Source organism: Oncorhynchus gorbuscha, linkage group LG03, assembly GCF_021184085.1.
Source record: "Oncorhynchus gorbuscha isolate QuinsamMale2020 ecotype Even-year linkage group LG03, OgorEven_v1.0, whole genome shotgun sequence".
Lineage (NCBI taxonomy): Eukaryota > Metazoa > Chordata > Actinopteri > Salmoniformes > Salmonidae > Oncorhynchus > Oncorhynchus gorbuscha.
The window spans coordinates 33,820,957-33,837,947 of NC_060175.1; the positions used below are offsets into that span (position 1 = coordinate 33,820,957).

Genomic DNA, 16,991 nt, shown 5'->3' on the forward strand with positions numbered 1-16,991 from the left:
GCCGATAAGAATATGGTGATTGACAGAGTCGAAAGCCTTGGCAAGGTCGAAAGCCTTGGCACGGTCGATGAAGACGGCTGCACAGTACTGTTTTTTATCGATGGCGGTTATGATATCGTTTAGTACCTTGAGCGTGGCTGAGGTGCACCCGTGACCGGCTCGGAAACCAGATTGCACAGCGGAGAAGGTACGGTGGGATTCGAGATGGTCAGTGACCTGTTTGTTGACTTGGCTTTCGAAGACCTTAGATAGGCAGGGCAGGATGGATATAGGTCTGTAACAGTTTGGGTCCAGGGTGTCTCCCCCTTTGAAGAGGGGGATGACTGCTACAGATTTCCAATCCTTGGGGATCTCAGACGATATGAAAGAGAGGTTGAACAGGCTGGTAATAGGGGTTGCGACAATGGCGGCGGATAGTTTCAGAAATAGAGGGTCCAGATTGTCAAGCCCAGCTGATTTGTACGGGTCCAGGTTTTGCAGCTCTTTCGGAACATCTGCGAACCGGATTAGGGTAAAGGAGAACCTGGAGAGGCTTGGGCGAGGGGGAGCTGTTGGCCGAGGTTGGAGTAGCCAGGCGGAAGGCATGGCCAGCCGTTGAGAAATGCTTGTTGAAGTTTTCGATAATCGTGGATTTATCGGTGGTGACCGTGTTACCTAGCCTCAGTGCAGTGGGCAGCTGGGAGGAGGTGCTCTTGTTCTCCATGGACTTCACAGTGTCCCAGAACTTTTTGGAGTTGGAGCTACAGGATGCAAACTTCTGCCTGAAGAAGCTGGCCTTAGCTTTCGTGACTGACTGCGTGTATTGGTTCCTGACTTCCCTGAACTGTTGCATATCGCGGGGACTGTTCGATGCTATTGCAGTCCGCCACAGGATGTTTTTGTGCTGGCCGAGGGCAGTCAGGTCTGGAGTGAACCAAGGGCTATATCTGTTCTTAGTTCTGCATTTTTTGAACGGAGCATGCTTATCTAAAATGGTGAGGCAGTTACTTTTAAAGAATGACCAGGCATCCTCAACTGACGGGATGAGGTCAATGTCCTTCCAGGATACCCGGGCCAGGTCGATTAGAAAGGCCTGCTCACAGAAGTGTTTTAGGGAGCGTTTGACAGTGATGAGGGATTGTCGTTTGACTGCGGCTCCGTAGCAGATACAGGTAATGAGGAAGTGATCGCTGAGATCCTGGTTGAAGACAGCGGAGGTGTATTTGGAGGGCCAGTTGGTCAGGATGACGTCTATGAGGGTGCCCTTGTTTACAGATTTAGGGTTGTACCTGGTGGGTTCCTTGATGATTTGTACCAAATAAAAAAAACATTACAGAATAAAAACTAAAAATACATTTAATTAATGCAACATCCTACAATTTCAAAGATTTTACTGAGTTACAGTTCATATGAGGAAATCAGTCAATTGAAATAAATGTATTGGGCCCTAAACTATGGATTTCGCATGACTGGGAATATAGATACACTGCATTCAGAAAGTATTCAGACCCCTTCACTTTTACTACATTGTTACGCTACAGCCTTATTCTAAAGTGGATTAAATCATTTGTTTTTCCTCAATCTACACATAATACCCCATAGCGACAAAGCAAAAAAAATAACACTGTATTTCCATAATTATTCAGACCCTTTGCTAGGAGACTCGAAATTGAGGTCCGGTGTGTCCTGTTTCCATTAATCATCCGTGAGAAGAAGTTTCTACAACTTGATTGGCGTCCACCTGCAGTCAATTCAATTAATTGGTCATGTTTTGGAAAAGCTCACACCAGTCTATTTAAGATCCCACAGTTGACAGTTTATGACAGAGAAAAAACCAAGCCACAAGGCCGAAGGAATTGTCCGCGTTGCTCCAAGACACAATTGTGTTGAGGCACAGTTCTGGGGAAGGGTACAAAAAAAATGTCTGCAGCATTGAAGGTCTCCAAACCAGTGGCCTCCATCATTCTTAAAAGGAAGAAGTTAGGAACCTAGACTCTTCCTAGAGTTGGCCACCTGGTCAAACTGAGCAATCGTGGGAGAAGGGCCTTGGTCAGGGAGGTGACCAAGAACCTGATGGTCACTGACAAAGCTCCAGAGTTCCTCTGTAGAGATAGAACCTTCCAGAAGGACAACCATCTCTGCAGCACTCCACCAAATCAGGCCTTTATGGTAGAGTGGCCAGACGGAAGCCACTCCTCAGTAAAGGCACATGACAGCCTGCTTGGAGATAGTCAAAAGGCACCTAACGGACTATGACCACGAAAAACAAAATTCTCTGGTCTGATGAAACCAAGATTGAACTCTTTGGCCTGAATGCAAAGCGTCACATCTGGAGGAAACCAGGCACCGCTCATCACCTGGCCAATACCATCCCTACGGTGAAGCATGGTTAATCTGTCAACATATTATGCAACTCCAAAACAAACTGTCTTGCGCTCTAGGTCACATTCACATATAGTAACAGTGAGCTAGGATGTCTTTAATCTCATCTCAAGCAGGATTACACATGGTCCAAAGCCCAGGCAAGAGAAACTTTATTTCTAAAGAACCCTTATTAGAATTGAGAACTTTGACTAAATTAGCTAGGTGTACTTTAAATGAGACACATGGTAATGCAACTAAAGCCTTTACAATACCCATCTCAGCTGTGTTTAAAATGAAGCCAGGAGTCAGCATACTAGGCTCTGTTTACACAGCCAGGCCAATTTTGATCTTTTGCGCAATTATTGACAAAACATCAGATCTGTTTGGTCAAAAGATGAATTGGTGGCAAAAAAAACAATTCAGCCATAGTCTGTCAGATAGCCCATAGCTGCCCAACTGATAGGTGTGTTTAGCAATGCGGTATATTGACATACACTAGCATTGCTGTCAATTGTATTGGGTTGTACAAAGACATTCCATGGGAAGCCAGAAGTGAAATTGAATTCCATTTTAATTTACTGTGCCAGTGGGCAGGAGAGTTGGTCATTATAATGGGGGAATTTCAGACAAAATATCTAAATGATCATATTAACAGATTTTCCAAAAGTGGGTCTGTTTACTCTGGTTACCTCATGTCAAAATAAAGTCCTGCACGTGCATCATATGAAGACAAAAAAGAAACAACTTGTGGGGGACTTATTTTTTTACATGTTTTTATATTTAACTAGGCAAGTCAGTTAAGAACAAATTCTGATTTACAATGATGGCCTACCCCGGACGATACTGGGCCAATTGTGCACCAACCTATGGGACTCCCAATCACGGCCAGATGTGATGCAGCCTGGATTCAAACCAGGTACTGCAGTGACGCCTCTTGCACTGAGATGCAGTGTCTAAGACCACTGTGCCACTTGGGAGCTCATGAAGTAAGCAGAGGGAGTGGGTCTACAACACACCAACGTCTGGAAAGTATGTTTATTAATACCATCCTTTAAAATATTTGGCCTCAAATACCCAACAATCCTGCCCTCCGGCACAGTAAGTTGAAATGGAGTTGTATTTAACTTCGCTTCCCACTAACTGTTTTTGTGCAACCCAATACAGTTTAATCAAAGTAAAAACATGTTTTAAAAAATGTTCGCAAATGTATTGAAAATTAAATACATTCATCTAATTTGTATTAGTATTCACTATGTAGAGTATTCAATACTTTGTTGAAGCAACTTTAGTGGCGATTACAGCCGAGAGTCTTTTAGGGTATCCAGTTCAAATGCAAAGCATTAGCTAGCATGTAAAATAGCTAACTAGTTAACTTTAGTTCGCAGTCACTCGTTATCGCATTGAACAGGGGCTTTTTTGACTACACCTCGTTATGTCGTAACTAGTTAGCCGGCTAGCAAGCTAATGTGAACAGACACCTAGATTGTTCAATATTTGCACATAATTATTTTTTGAATTCTTCAAGGTCTGTCAAGTTGATTGTTGTTCATTGTTAGGTATTTAAGTATTGCCATAGATTTAAGCAGATAAGTCAAAACTGTAACTATGCCATTCAGGAACATTCAATGTCGTCTTGGTAAGCAAATCCAGTGTATATTTGGCCTTGCGTTTTAGGTTATTGTCCTGCTGAAAGGTGAATTTGTCTCCCAGTGTGTGTTGGAAAGCAGACTGAACCAGGTTTTCCTCTATGATTTTGCCTGTGCTTAGCTTTATTCCGTTTCATTTTATCTACCCCCAAAAAACACCCTAGTGCTTGCTGATGACAAGCATACCCATAACATGATGCAGCCACCACCATGCTTGAAATTATGAAGAGTGGTATTCAGAGATGTTGTTTGCCCCAAACATGACGCTTTGTATTCAGGACAAAAGTAATTTATTTGCCACATTCATTGCAGTGTTACTTAAGCGCCTTGTTACAAACAGGATGCATGTTTTGGAATATGTTTTATTCTGTACATGCTTCCTCATTTTCACTCTGTCAATTAGCTTAGCGTTGTGTAGTAATTACAATGTTGTTGATCTATTCACAATGTTTTCTCTTATCATAGCCATTAAACTAACTGTTATAAAGTCACCATTGGCCTCATGGTGAAATCCCTGAGTAGTTTCCTGCCTCTCTGGCAACTGAGTTAGGAAGGACTCCGGTGTCTTTGTAGTGACTGTGTGTATTGATACACCATCCAAAGTGAAATGAATAACTTCACCATGCTCGAGGGGATATTCAGCATCTACTTTTTTTATTTTGTTTTTAACCCTTCTTTGCAAGGCATTGTAAAAAAAAACTCCTTGGTCTTTGTGGTTGAATCTGTGCTTTTAATTCCCTACTCGATTGAGGGACCTTACAGATAATTGTTCGTGTGGAGTACAGAGATGGACTGGTTAATCGAAAATCATGTTAACCACTATTAATCAACACAGAATGAGTCCATGCAACATATGATGCAATTTGTTAATAACAACTTTACCATAAAGGGGTAGAATACTTTATTCGCTCAAGACATTTCAGCTTCTCATTTTGTATTACTATTATTTTTTAATTCTACAAACACAATTTCACTGACATTATTGGGTGTTGTGTAGATCAATGAGACATCTAAATTTAACATATTTTAAACTCAGACTGTAGCAACAACATGTGGTAAAACTAAAGGGGTGTGAATCATTTCTGAAGGCACTGTACACCTGCGTTGCTAAAAACACCTACCCAGTTGACATAACCCTGTTTAGAAAGACTCGAAGGCCAAAACAATCGAAGTTGTCTGTAGCCTTGCCCCAAAAACATATCATACTTGCCATCGATCCCAACTAAAACGATTGCTTACTTAACCTAAATAAACATGTCGTGAATTTAGCTAAGGTTATTTAGATGTACCATAACAAACCCAACGTTATGACCCGGCAGCTTGCTGTCTCAAGACAACGTGTTCAGGGATTCAGTGTTTAATAGTCGCAGGTACTGGTAGTGCCTGTCTGGTTAGCCTTGCTCTACTGAGCCCACATTGGTTGTTTCCCGTCCCTTGTTGTTCAGTATGGATATGACTAGTTAAAGTTAAACCCTCGCAAAGATCTTAAATGGAAACCTGTGGCCTTGGCAACTGAATATCTGAAAGGGCCAGTCGCTGGGTGTTATCCAGTTTCAATGACAAAGCATTAGTTAGCTTGTAAAATAGCTAACGTTAGCTAGATAACATTACTTCGCAGTCACTCGTTATCGCATTGAACAGGGGCCTTTTGACGACACCTCGTCATGTCGTAACTAGTTTGCCGGCTAGCAAGCTAATGTGAGTAGACAAGAGTTAAATTGCGCAATGCCTTCGCTTGGATAGCTTGCCGGCTAGCTAACCTTAGTTATTAACTAAGTACAACTAGCTAGCTAACTAGCTAGCTTGCACTAGCTACAGTAACTATCGGGCGAGAAGAAACGTTAAGTTGTTAATGCTAGTCACATGTCTACTCTGGTCCAACTAACCCCACAAATCAAACGATTTCCCGTTCAATGCAATAGGAACCGGTTTACCCGTCTCTTGACAGGCCTATGCTACTTGGTAGCTAGCTGGCTAACGTTAGTTCCCGTGAACTGAAAAGTAGCTAGCCTAGCTAACATTACCGTAGCTATTGTCTAGCTGCTAAAGATACATTCAAAACACTTCCTTACCACTCGTCGCTCTTTCGTAGAGTTGTTTTGAGAAGTGTTCCAATACTCTGTTTTTGACTCTCGGTTGAAGGTGTCGGTATTTGAGCGGCTACAGACTCGGGCTCGGGGTCTGCCGCGCTACCCGACTCGGGTCCGCCTCCCTCGGCCATCATGCAGTGAGTGAGCCGGAGTCGTGAACGCGCAGTAGAAGAACCGCGGATGCACGAGCACCACAATGTTGGTGAGATTTGCTGTTTCCGTGATCTGGGGGGTCATCACCAGTTACCACAGCCACAAAGTCATAAACACCCCCATTTTTTAAATTACATTTCTTAAAATTCATATTTAAACCTAACCCTACACAATTTTGACTTTGTGGCTGTGATATCTAGTAGAAACCGCAGAAAGTTGCTGGAGCTCGACGGTATAGGGCTCCACTAAAGTAGCAGCAACTTCTTAATGTATTGGAACTATCTGTAATTACTATCATCAACTTGGTAGGCAAATACTTTGCTTACAATTTTCTTAGATTCAAAGTTCACGACAGTCAGATAGCAAACACTGAAGGCATCATTTAGCTGTCTTCAGAAAGGTCCCAAGCCATTGCCATGACAACTGGGTTCCTTGTGTTTCTTTGCAATTAAGAGGTAAATAAAACTCAACTGCAATTTAGTCAAAACAGTCTTTATACAAAAGCACAAGGGAAATGTTAAAAAATAAATTGGGAGAAATAAATATAAAAAAATAACACATTGCATAAAACTATCACAAACAGTAGTTTTCCAGCACCCAATGTCTAGACTTGCCTCATGCCAGCCATGACAGGATGCTACACACAAACTCAAAGAGGAATGATAAAAGATTGTTAACTGGAATTTAATCATCAGCAATGACCATGTTTAATTGTTGTTGTTTTTACTTCAACACCTAGTTGTGTTATGTTGCTAAGAGCCAACTCTTACAAATGGGTTTAGTTATTAATAATATTAAAACTTTTTTTTTTACGACAAGCTCACAAATAACCAACAAGTATGACCAAACAAATGGCAGGTAGGTGTAATCAGACTAAAAGGTCAAACATGATTCAAAATGGTGATACAACACATTTTCATTCACCTTTTAAATGTTTTGCTTTTGACAGTACATTATTTCTAAGTTTTCCATTACTATTATCCTTTTTTGTAATGAGTTTTACATAGCTGACACTGAATCTTCCAAATAGTTAAAAGTATTAATTGAACTTGGTACTATAATGTTTTTTGTTAATTAATCTATTATTAATCTCCAATTAAAGTTAAATGGACAATGATGGCACTGAAATTAATGTAGACATCATTCTCTATGTCATTTCCTAGAAAAACTCAAAGTCAGCCACTTTAAGTAAAACTAAAATGTTGTCCAGCGGCAGGTTCCCTGCAGTAATGAACTGGCAATCAGAAGATACCCGTTGGTAACTCCTTACTGAACATTCCATCCAGATCCAGTTCCCTGCTCATCAGCTCCTCCTCAATATTCTCCAGTGCCCACTGGTGGTCAGTTAGCTCAAGTGCCTCCCATTCTGCCTAAAAGGGGGAAATAAACATCTGTCTGTCAGATGATTCTGCTGGGACCTGTAGGAATTGAATTCACCATGGAGAGTAAGTCAATGTTATCAAGAGGAGACAACTCTACCTTGAAGGCTTTGTTGGTGTCTGCAGGCATGGCCATGGCAGCACCACTCATCTGCTCCTGCATGATCCTGGACTGGTCTGCACCTGCATGTGTCACATTACACCAGCATCAACACTCTTGTTATTTCATATCGCTTTAATGACAAAACCAGGACTGTTAAGAATTGGAGGCCTGCCACTTCAACATAGTTGACATTATGGAATCATGTTCCATTCAAACCAGCCTTGCTGCTGACATGACACTGAATGGTTGCAGACATGCCTATTATCAAATCAAGGCAAGACAGCTTGCCTACTAGAAGTCTCATTTCTCCAAATGATTTGTTGTTGCCTCAAATCAAGTCAATGACCTTCTGACTTATTGCTTTTGATAACAAATACTGCTGTAAGTTGGTTACAAACTATGATTCAATACTGTCACATCTAGTTTACAGAAACACATGCATCAGTAACCTTTGCAGGAAAAACTAAACTGAATTATGAAGTTTGGTGAAAATTACCATTATCTTGTCCTAGAATTAAGGAGTACATGCTTCGCAGCCCAAACACATTCAGGAAATACCACGATGCTGAGCTCACCCTTAAAACATAAATGAGGGTGAGGTTATAATTCATCAATGCTTACACTAGCAAAAGGACTCAGAGGCAATAATACCATATCAACTTCACGGAACTCAGATAATTTAACAAGTAGGTATTTCCTCAACTAACCAGGATGCATCAAGTGAGAGTAGCTCGATTCCTTGTTGCAACATGGGCTTGAAGCGCAGGGTGAGAGGAAATGGAACCTTGGCTGTGAGGAACAAGAAAATAGTTAAAGAACATTGTAAGTTTGGCAATTCAAATGTAGAACAAACTGCAAAGAAACTAACTTAATTATATACTACTGTTATTCATAGGTTATTTCTATGTAATAACAATTTAACCATGCCATTTCTTAGTAAATACCTGGTAATTTCTGTACCATAAAATAAAGTTGATATCGAAGCTCTCGAGTGACAATCATCATCCAAACAACCCAGTCTCATTGCAGTGAGTGAGGAGGATGTCACTTACTTGTGACAAACCCTGAGAAGGTCCAGTTAATCCAGCCTCCGATGAGGATCATGGGAAGAACATTGGTCACATTGCCTTTCATCATGTCTGTCAGCATGCTGGGGTCTGGACAAAGAAACAGTTAGCGTAGCTTTACAGAGTAAAATCGCAAACAAACTGAGTTGTAATTGGTAAACACTAATAGAAATGATATGCTCCATATCATGTGTCAGGGTTTAATAGTGATACATGATTATATGAGAAGGAATGATGTGATTCTCTTATGCTCACCTGTCATTGGGGAGGGAGGAACAACCTTTCTTTTGGTATTTTTGAAGAATCCATCTTCTTGATTATTGAAGTAAAACTTCCTCATCAAAAATGACTGAAGTAAAAGAGAGAATTCTCAAAGTCTGAGCACAACTAGCCTACACAAAACTTGAAGAGTCAAACAGTGCAAATCAGTGTTTTATGGTATATCCAACATTGATCTCACCTGTTTTGGAATGTACTTCCCATTCTCTCTGAGGATTCTGCTCCTGATGAGAACCTGGCTGAATATTGGAGAGGAATATGTCAAAAACAAACTTACGTAAGACATTTCTACTTTAACCCTACATGTTCTGAAAGCGTTTTTATAAACGGTCAATGCACAGACCATCTAGGCAGGGCTACATGCTTACCTGTCTGATACCTGCTCTAATGTCAGCTTCTTGTCACTTTGAAGCAAAATGGAGACATAATGTCGAATCACCCCAACAAGAAAAGTGATGAAGACAATGGGCAAGACCACCCAAAGTCTGATATTGGAATCCAGCAGAAGCTCAGGCTCAGCCATATCTAGCAAGGTGATAAGACAGAGAACAGGTGTAAGAGCAGGTTTCATAGGAATAAATTCTGATATGACAAAATCTTGAAAATGGAAGTTAATATCAGCACTATGTTTCGAGAGAACTGGGCCCGGCTTCCCAACGACGAACTTATTCCTAACTTAATAAGATACCTTTGGGAAACAGGGCCCTGGTGAATGCATTGCACAAGCATTTTGGCGTCTAACAAACTGGACAGTGCCGCAATATAACGTTACTCCTGTTTCCAAAGTTGCTAACGTTAAGCTAGCTAGCGAACAATGAATCGCATATTTTAGCTTACTGACTGACACTGGCACCACCATGTTAGCTAGCTACTTACATTAGCTAGATCAAATACCTGTCAGTACGTTACTGTCAATTTGGTCGTATAGCAAGCTACGTGTGAATGCACAACTAGTCAGCTAACTATATAACTTATACTGTTACTATGTACCATCGTGGCATTCTTGCCAATTTCCAAAAACAGAATAACAGTACTTTAGCTAGCTAGAAGAGCTGCTAGAAAGAGCAGGCTGGCTAGCAACTATCTAGCTACTACTAACTGTTAGCTAGCCGAGAGAGAATGAGTAGGTTGAAAGATGCTACAGCTAGCTAATAATAAACGATTCGACCGGTTAGGAAACAAAACGCTGCCGTGTTTGATGTTTATCTTACCGAATGTAGCTATTTCGTTTGGCAAAGACTTGTGTCGTGGTTACATATCTCGGGCGTTGCTATGCTAATTAGGGTACTGTCTATAGTCCGGCACATTGGACGCGTCATAATACCCATAAAACCTAGCGGCAAACCCCGAAAAATGGTTCCAATTGTTTTCCACCATTCATTTTTCTGTAGCAGATTTTACAACTACCTCATGCAAGGTCTGTGTTTCGTGTAGGCTTACCCAGGCGTGACGTTTTGTTAACCGTGCAAATCTCCATGGGACAAGGTAACTTTTATCAATATATTCCCCTGTAATTAACCGCTAATGTGACATTCATACAGAACTCTTGGTGAATGTGGGAGCAATGTGGAGGTTAAGTCTTATTGCGAGGGGGAACAGTGCAACATTTAGTGGATGCCAGGTGCAGAGAGAGGCTCAGAGATTCATCATGATTGGATCTATATCGTATGCAAGGGCTGTAAAACAGATTGGTGGAGCTACAGTGTGGAATGATGGCACTTCCATGGCTGCTCCTGTACTAAGTGGACTTAATGTCAGTGCTGGTGCTTCTGCTGGTCCTTGCATGGTTTCGAAACCTGTTCAGAAGTCTTGCGCTCAAACGGCCAAATAGTTATTGGGGGTAACAGATGTTACTGTTGAAATGGTTGTGGACATGCTGAGTAATCCCAAGGGTGGATTTTCAGCATGATATAATGTTTAAGTCGCTCTGGATAAGAGCGTCTGCTAAATGACTTAAATGTAAATGTTCAATGGGTTGTGGGGCTCGGGATGTTTTTCTTTTTTTGGGGGGGGTGTAGACTTCCACTAGCTTCCCACAATAAGTTGGGTGGACTTTGGCCCATTCCTCCTGACAGAGCTGGTGTAACTGAGTCAGGTTTGTAGGCCTCCTTGATCGCACACACTTTTTCAGTCGTGCCCACAAGTTTTCTATGGGATTGAGGTCAGGGTGTTGTGATGGTCACTCCAATACCTTGACTTTGTTGTCCTTAAGCATTTTTGTAACAACTTTGGAAGTATTCTTGGGGTCATTGTCCATTTGGAAGACCCATTTCCGACCAAGCTTTAACTTCCTGACTCATGTCTTGATATTGCTTCAATATATCCACATACTCTTTCTTTCCTCATGATGTCATCTATTTTGTGAAGTGCACCAGTCCCTCCTGCAGCAAAGTACCCCCACAACATGATTCTGCCACCCCTCGTGCTTCACGTTTGGGATGATGTTCTTCGGCTTGCCCTTTTTCCCCCTCCAAACATAACAATGGTCATTATGGCCAAACAGTTATATTTTTGTTTCATCAGACCAGAGGACATTTCTCCAAAAAGTATGATCTTTGTCCCCATATGCATTTGCAAACCGTAGTCTGGCTTTTTTATACTGGTTTTGGAGCAGTGGCTTCTTCTTTGCTGAGTGGCCTTTCAGGTTATGTCGATATAGGACTCGTTTTGCTGTGGATATAGATACATTTGTACCTGTTTTCTCCAGCATCTTCTCAAGGTCCTTTGCTGTTGATCTGGGATTGATTTGTACATTTCGCACCAAATTACATCCATCTCTAGGAGACAGAACACATCTCCTTCCTGAGCGGTATGACGGCTGCTTGGTCCTATGGTGTTTATACCTGCGTACTATTGTTTGTACAGATGAACGTGGTACCTTCAGGTATTTGGAAATTCCTCACAAGGATGAACCAGACTTGTGGATGTCTACAATTCTTTTCTGAAGTCTTGGCTGATTTCTTTTGATTTTTCCCATGATGTCAAGCAAAAAGGCGCTGAGTTTGAAGGTAGGCCTTGAAATACATCTACAGGTACACCTCCAACTGACTCAAATGATGTCAATTAGCCTATCAGAAGCTTCTAAAGCCATTACATAATTTTCTGGAATTTTCCAAGTTGTTTAAAGGCACAGTCAACTTAGTGTATATACACTTCTGACCCACTGGAATTGTGATACAGTGAAATAGTCTGTCTAAACAATTCTTGGAAAAATGACGTGTGTCATGCACAAAGTAGATGTCCTAACTGACTTACCAAAACTATAGTTTGCTAACAAGAAATTTGTGGAGTGGTTGAAAAACAAGTTTTAATGGCTCCAACCTAAGTGTATGTGAACTTCCGACTTCAACTGTACATGTACTTAACTCACGTTAAGTAACATTTCTTAAAAGTAAAACTTTAAAAAAAATGTTTTATCAACATAGGCTAGCATAATGACTGTTGTGAACTTATCATTGACAAGTCCTTTGTGAGCTAGCCAGCTAGTTAACGTTAGCTCACCGTTTGTGGAGTCATACTTTTTCACATGGTGACATGCTAGCTAACGTTAGCCCCCTAGCTAAATATCGCTTGTTGGGCTAGGTAGTTGGGCACCTTGGTTGACTAGTTGGCTACATTGGCTAGCTAACATTGCACTGTATCTCAGTGGTGTAGTTGGACATTCCTGACAGGCGTACTAGGGAAAATTAGCGATTAGTGCTAACATTGTGGACCAGCTAGCGTGTCACCACCCGTGGGTTCTGGGGAAAAGACTGACTACACGAATGATGAGCAAACGTAACTAGCTAGCTAAACGTTAGCTAATTATCCCTACCATAGTGGTCTAAAATTAGCTAGCATGTTACCACGTGGAAAAGTGGCTAGCTGGCTCACAAAGGACTTGTGGGCTCAATATTTTCCCCATACAAAATACAGAAATGGTTTTGTTCCACGAGTGCATCTGTTGAATATGACTAATCAAATGACAATGCTACTTAATGTTTACATACCTTACATTATTAATCTCATATGTATATACTGTACTCTATCATCTACTGCATCTTTATGTAATACATGTATCACTAGCCACTTTAAACTATGCCACTTTGTGTACATACCCTACATTACTCATCTCATATGTATATACTGTACTCTATACCATCTATTGCATCTTGCCTATGCCGTTCTGTACCATCACTCATTCATATATCTTTATGTACATATTCTTTATCCCTTTACATTTGTGTGTGTGTATAAGGTAGTAGTTTTGGAATTGTTAGATTACTCGTTGGTTATTACTGCATTATCGGAACTAGAAGCACAAGCATTTCGCTACACTCTCATTAACATCTGCTAACCAGGTGTATGTGACAAATTCATTTGATTTGTGAAGTCCATTAGAAATGTCAACCCGGGATTGAAAGTAAGCTAGCCCAAGGCTAGTACTTTTCAGAATGGGCTAGTAGACTATGCCAAACTAGCGTGGCACAGCAGTGAAATGTTGCCTTTGCAAACATTGCATGCCACAGACTTATGACCTGAATGTTACCTGGGCTAGAAGAAAAATGGTGGTCTTCTGGCCAGTGCCCAAAATCCTTATGTTCCATCCCTGCATCGCAGTACCTTTCAGACGCTCCCCCTACCACTGTTGGTCCTTCTCAGGGACCTCACCGAAGAGGGTTTTAACTTTCTCGAGAATTAGAATAAGTACAGCTGTATAGCTCATTGCAATACTTAACCTCTTCGGGCAAATGGTACCCTAGACTGTCCTGATCATCTTGTTTGAGCATTCCAGATAATTCCTCCATTCCACAGAAATTTCCCATCCACATAGTACAATATTAGATGTGCTGATAGACCAAAGCCCAGTCTACTTAACTGTTACCATAGTCAATTCTGTGGGTTATGGTATTTAAATATATGTTTCCATTTTAGTAGTCAACCAAGTTACCCTAGAAATCGTGACTTTTTTTTTTTTTGGTTAGACCAGAAACCCAGTGACAACACTCGGATCTGCAGCTTCCATTTTCCGGTGGGAAAGAGAAATACCCCTGTATTTACTAGAAAAGGTTGCTCATCCACCATAGCAGAAAAGGAAGATCCAGGTCCCTCGGCAGATGAAGAATGGAGGAGGCTGCTGTATGCACAGTTGGAGAAAGTTCTCATTGAGGTGCATCTTGAAACATTAGCGCAGTTGAAGGTGAATTTGCTGTATATCCACAACAGGTATTCAGCATCACAGCGATCTGATAGTACTTAGGATGGAGACATGACTTCCAGACAAAGACATGTTCAACATCATTGTTGAGTACTTGGAACTAGGGCTGGGCGGTATACCGTATTTGACTATATAATGGAATTGATGCAGGACCGGTTTGGGTTTTTACTTTACCTTTTTATAATGGTATTTTTCATGTTTGGTGTGTTAAATGTGCTGTGTGATGTCATTTTTATAGTTTACTCCGCTACTTGAGTCATCTCTCTCTTTCTTTACAGACCTAGTCCCACCCCCTATCACTCAAGGAGACCAGGTCAGAGACCTGGCCGGATGGTGCCAGAATAACAACCTATCCCTCAACGTAACCAAGACTAAGGAGATGATTGTGGACTACAGGAAAAGGAGCACAGAGCACGCCCCCATTCTCATCGACGGGGCTGTAGTGGAGCAGGTTGAGAGCTTCAAATTCCTTGGTGTCCACATCAACAAGAAACTAGATTGGTCCAAACACACCAAGACAGTCGTGAAGAGGGCACGACAAAGCCTATTCCCCCTCAGGAGACTGAAAAGATTTGGCATGGGTCCTGAGATCCTCAAAAGGTTCTACAGCTGCAACTTCGAGAGCATCCTGACTGGTTGCATCACTGCCTGGTATGGCAATTGCTCTGCCTCCGACTGCAAGGCACTTCAGAGGGTAGTGCGTACAGCCCAGTACATCACTGGGGCAAAGCTGCCTGCCATCCAGAACCTCTACACCAGGCGGTGTCAGAGGAAGGCCCTAAAAATTGTTAAAGACCCCAAGCCACCCCAGTCATAGACTGTTCTCTCTACTGCCGCATGGCAAGTGGTACCGGAGTGCCAAGTCTAGGACAACAAGGCTTCTCAACAGTTTTTACCCCCAAGCCATAAGACTCCTGTCCTCCTCTCTAACCAAATGGTTACCCGGACTATTTGCATTGTGTGCCCCCCCACCCTCTTTTATGCTGCTGCTACTCTCTGTTTCTTATATGCATAGCCACTTTAACTATACATTAATGTACATACTACCTACATGGCATGACCAATAAGTTCTCCCGCACATTGGCTAACCGGGCTACATGCATTGTGTCCCACCACCCGCCAACGCCTCTTTACACTTCTGCTACTCTCTGTTCATCATATATGCATAGTCACTTTAACGATACCTACATGTACACACTACCTCAATAAGCCTGACTAACAGGTGTCTGTATATAGCCTATTTACTCTTTTTTTTCCAGATGTCTTTTTACTGTTTTATTTCTTTACTTACCTACACACACCTTTTTTTCCCGCACCATTGGTTAGAGCTTGTAAGTAAGCATTTCACTAAGGTCTACCTACACCTGTTGTACAACACCTGTTGTATTCAGTTCACGAGACAAACTTTGATTTGTTGTTGCTTGACCATGAGACACTTTCGTTCAGTCTGCATGGTCAATGCAACACATGCAACAATGTTGATGACAACGATGTTTCCACTTTGATCTTAATATCAATCCACAAGCGTTCTATAATTACAATATTAGTTTGTTTCTTACATCAGCAAACAGCTAGTTTGTATTTTCTTAGCAAGCTAAGCTAAATTGTGTTAGCTGGCAAGCTAGCTGAGTACTGAGTCAGAGCAAATGTAGCTAGCAAGTATTGGTGGAGGCTTAAATCAGCATGTTTGTGCAACTGTATTTTCTAAATCAAAGAGGAATAGGCTAAATATATGTTGGCTATATGAATAAAGATTTCATGTAGCCAAAGATTAGTGTCCCATAGGAAACACTGAACATCACTTTGGTTCCTACCTTATCACAACTTGTCCATGGCATTTTCATTCATTGTCATGTTAAACACTGTATTCAAAGTTCCCACTATTTACATTCTAACTATAGAATTATAATAAATATTTATTTCCATGATTCCAAAAGTCCAACCAAGTATTTAGATTTAAATTGCAATTGCAACATTTGGTTAAAAATAAGGCCTAGTATTTTTGCCCCTTTTGTGGCAGTGTGGAAATGCTCTCAAAATGAGTGCAGGAAATGATGGAAATGCAGGAAATGATTTTAGGTTGATAGTATAAAACAATCCAAATGGAGAAAGACCCATTTAAATAATTTAGAATGTGTTGCCGCCCTAGGGTCACACTACTCATAAAGCAAATTTAGAACTTTTATGAATAAAAAACAAAATACCATTATACTGTCAAATTAGAAAAATACCATATGATATTTTGGCCATATCGTCCAGCCTAACATGGAACGTTACAAGGACTGTGTTGTCTACTTTGCCAAGTGGAAGGTCGAGATGCTGTCATTTGAGGATCAAGTGTTTATGGCGCTTATGAAGTTGCGTCACAGCTACACCAACTTGCCCTTGGCTCAACTATTCAATTGTAGTGCAAGCATTGTCAGCATTGTTTCCATCACTTTCATTTGCGCGATCCACAAGTTTTTAAAGTTTTTTTCATCAGCATCATGAAGACTGTTCCAAGTTGGGAGAAGAACCAAATGTGCTTGCCTGCATATTTTCAGGGGTCCAGCAAAAACTGCCTGATGGTCATTGACCATACTGACAAAAGTTGCAGAAGCAAACCTACTCCGTGTAGCATTCAATGCACTCCTTCAAGCAACTCCTGGGAGTTGCACCTAATGAGGTGATAACATAATGCAGTGATTTGTGTCGGACAAAGCCATTGTCCAGAAAGCAGGGTTTGAGAAGATCT

General features: G+C 41.2%; 2 protein-coding genes across 2 annotated transcripts in view; both read right to left on the bottom strand.

Moving 5' to 3' along the window:
• LOC124031250 (ubiquitin carboxyl-terminal hydrolase 4-like) overlaps positions 1–6,253 on the bottom strand; it is a 35,156-nt gene extending 28,903 nt beyond the window's left edge. Inside the window, 1 exon segment of the mRNA XM_046342301.1 lies at positions 6,062–6,253. Within this exon segment, the coding sequence (XP_046198257.1) occupies positions 6,062–6,213 (152 nt within the window). The 5' untranslated portion in view covers positions 6,214–6,253.
• Positions 6,254–6,708: 455 nt separating this feature from the next.
• Positions 6,709–10,404, bottom strand: LOC124019655 (ER membrane protein complex subunit 3). The gene is made up of 9 exons (XM_046335060.1): positions 10,272–10,404; positions 9,429–9,585; positions 9,242–9,299; positions 9,037–9,130; positions 8,767–8,871; positions 8,422–8,503; positions 8,211–8,290; positions 7,712–7,794; positions 6,709–7,602 (listed from the first exon to the last, which is right to left on the bottom strand). The coding sequence occupies exons 2-9, from the start codon at positions 9,581–9,583 to the stop codon at positions 7,474–7,476; spliced, it is 786 nt and encodes a 261-aa protein (XP_046191016.1). The 5' UTR covers positions 9,584–9,585; positions 10,272–10,404; the 3' UTR covers positions 6,709–7,473.
• Positions 10,405–16,991: the final 6,587 nt, after the last annotated feature.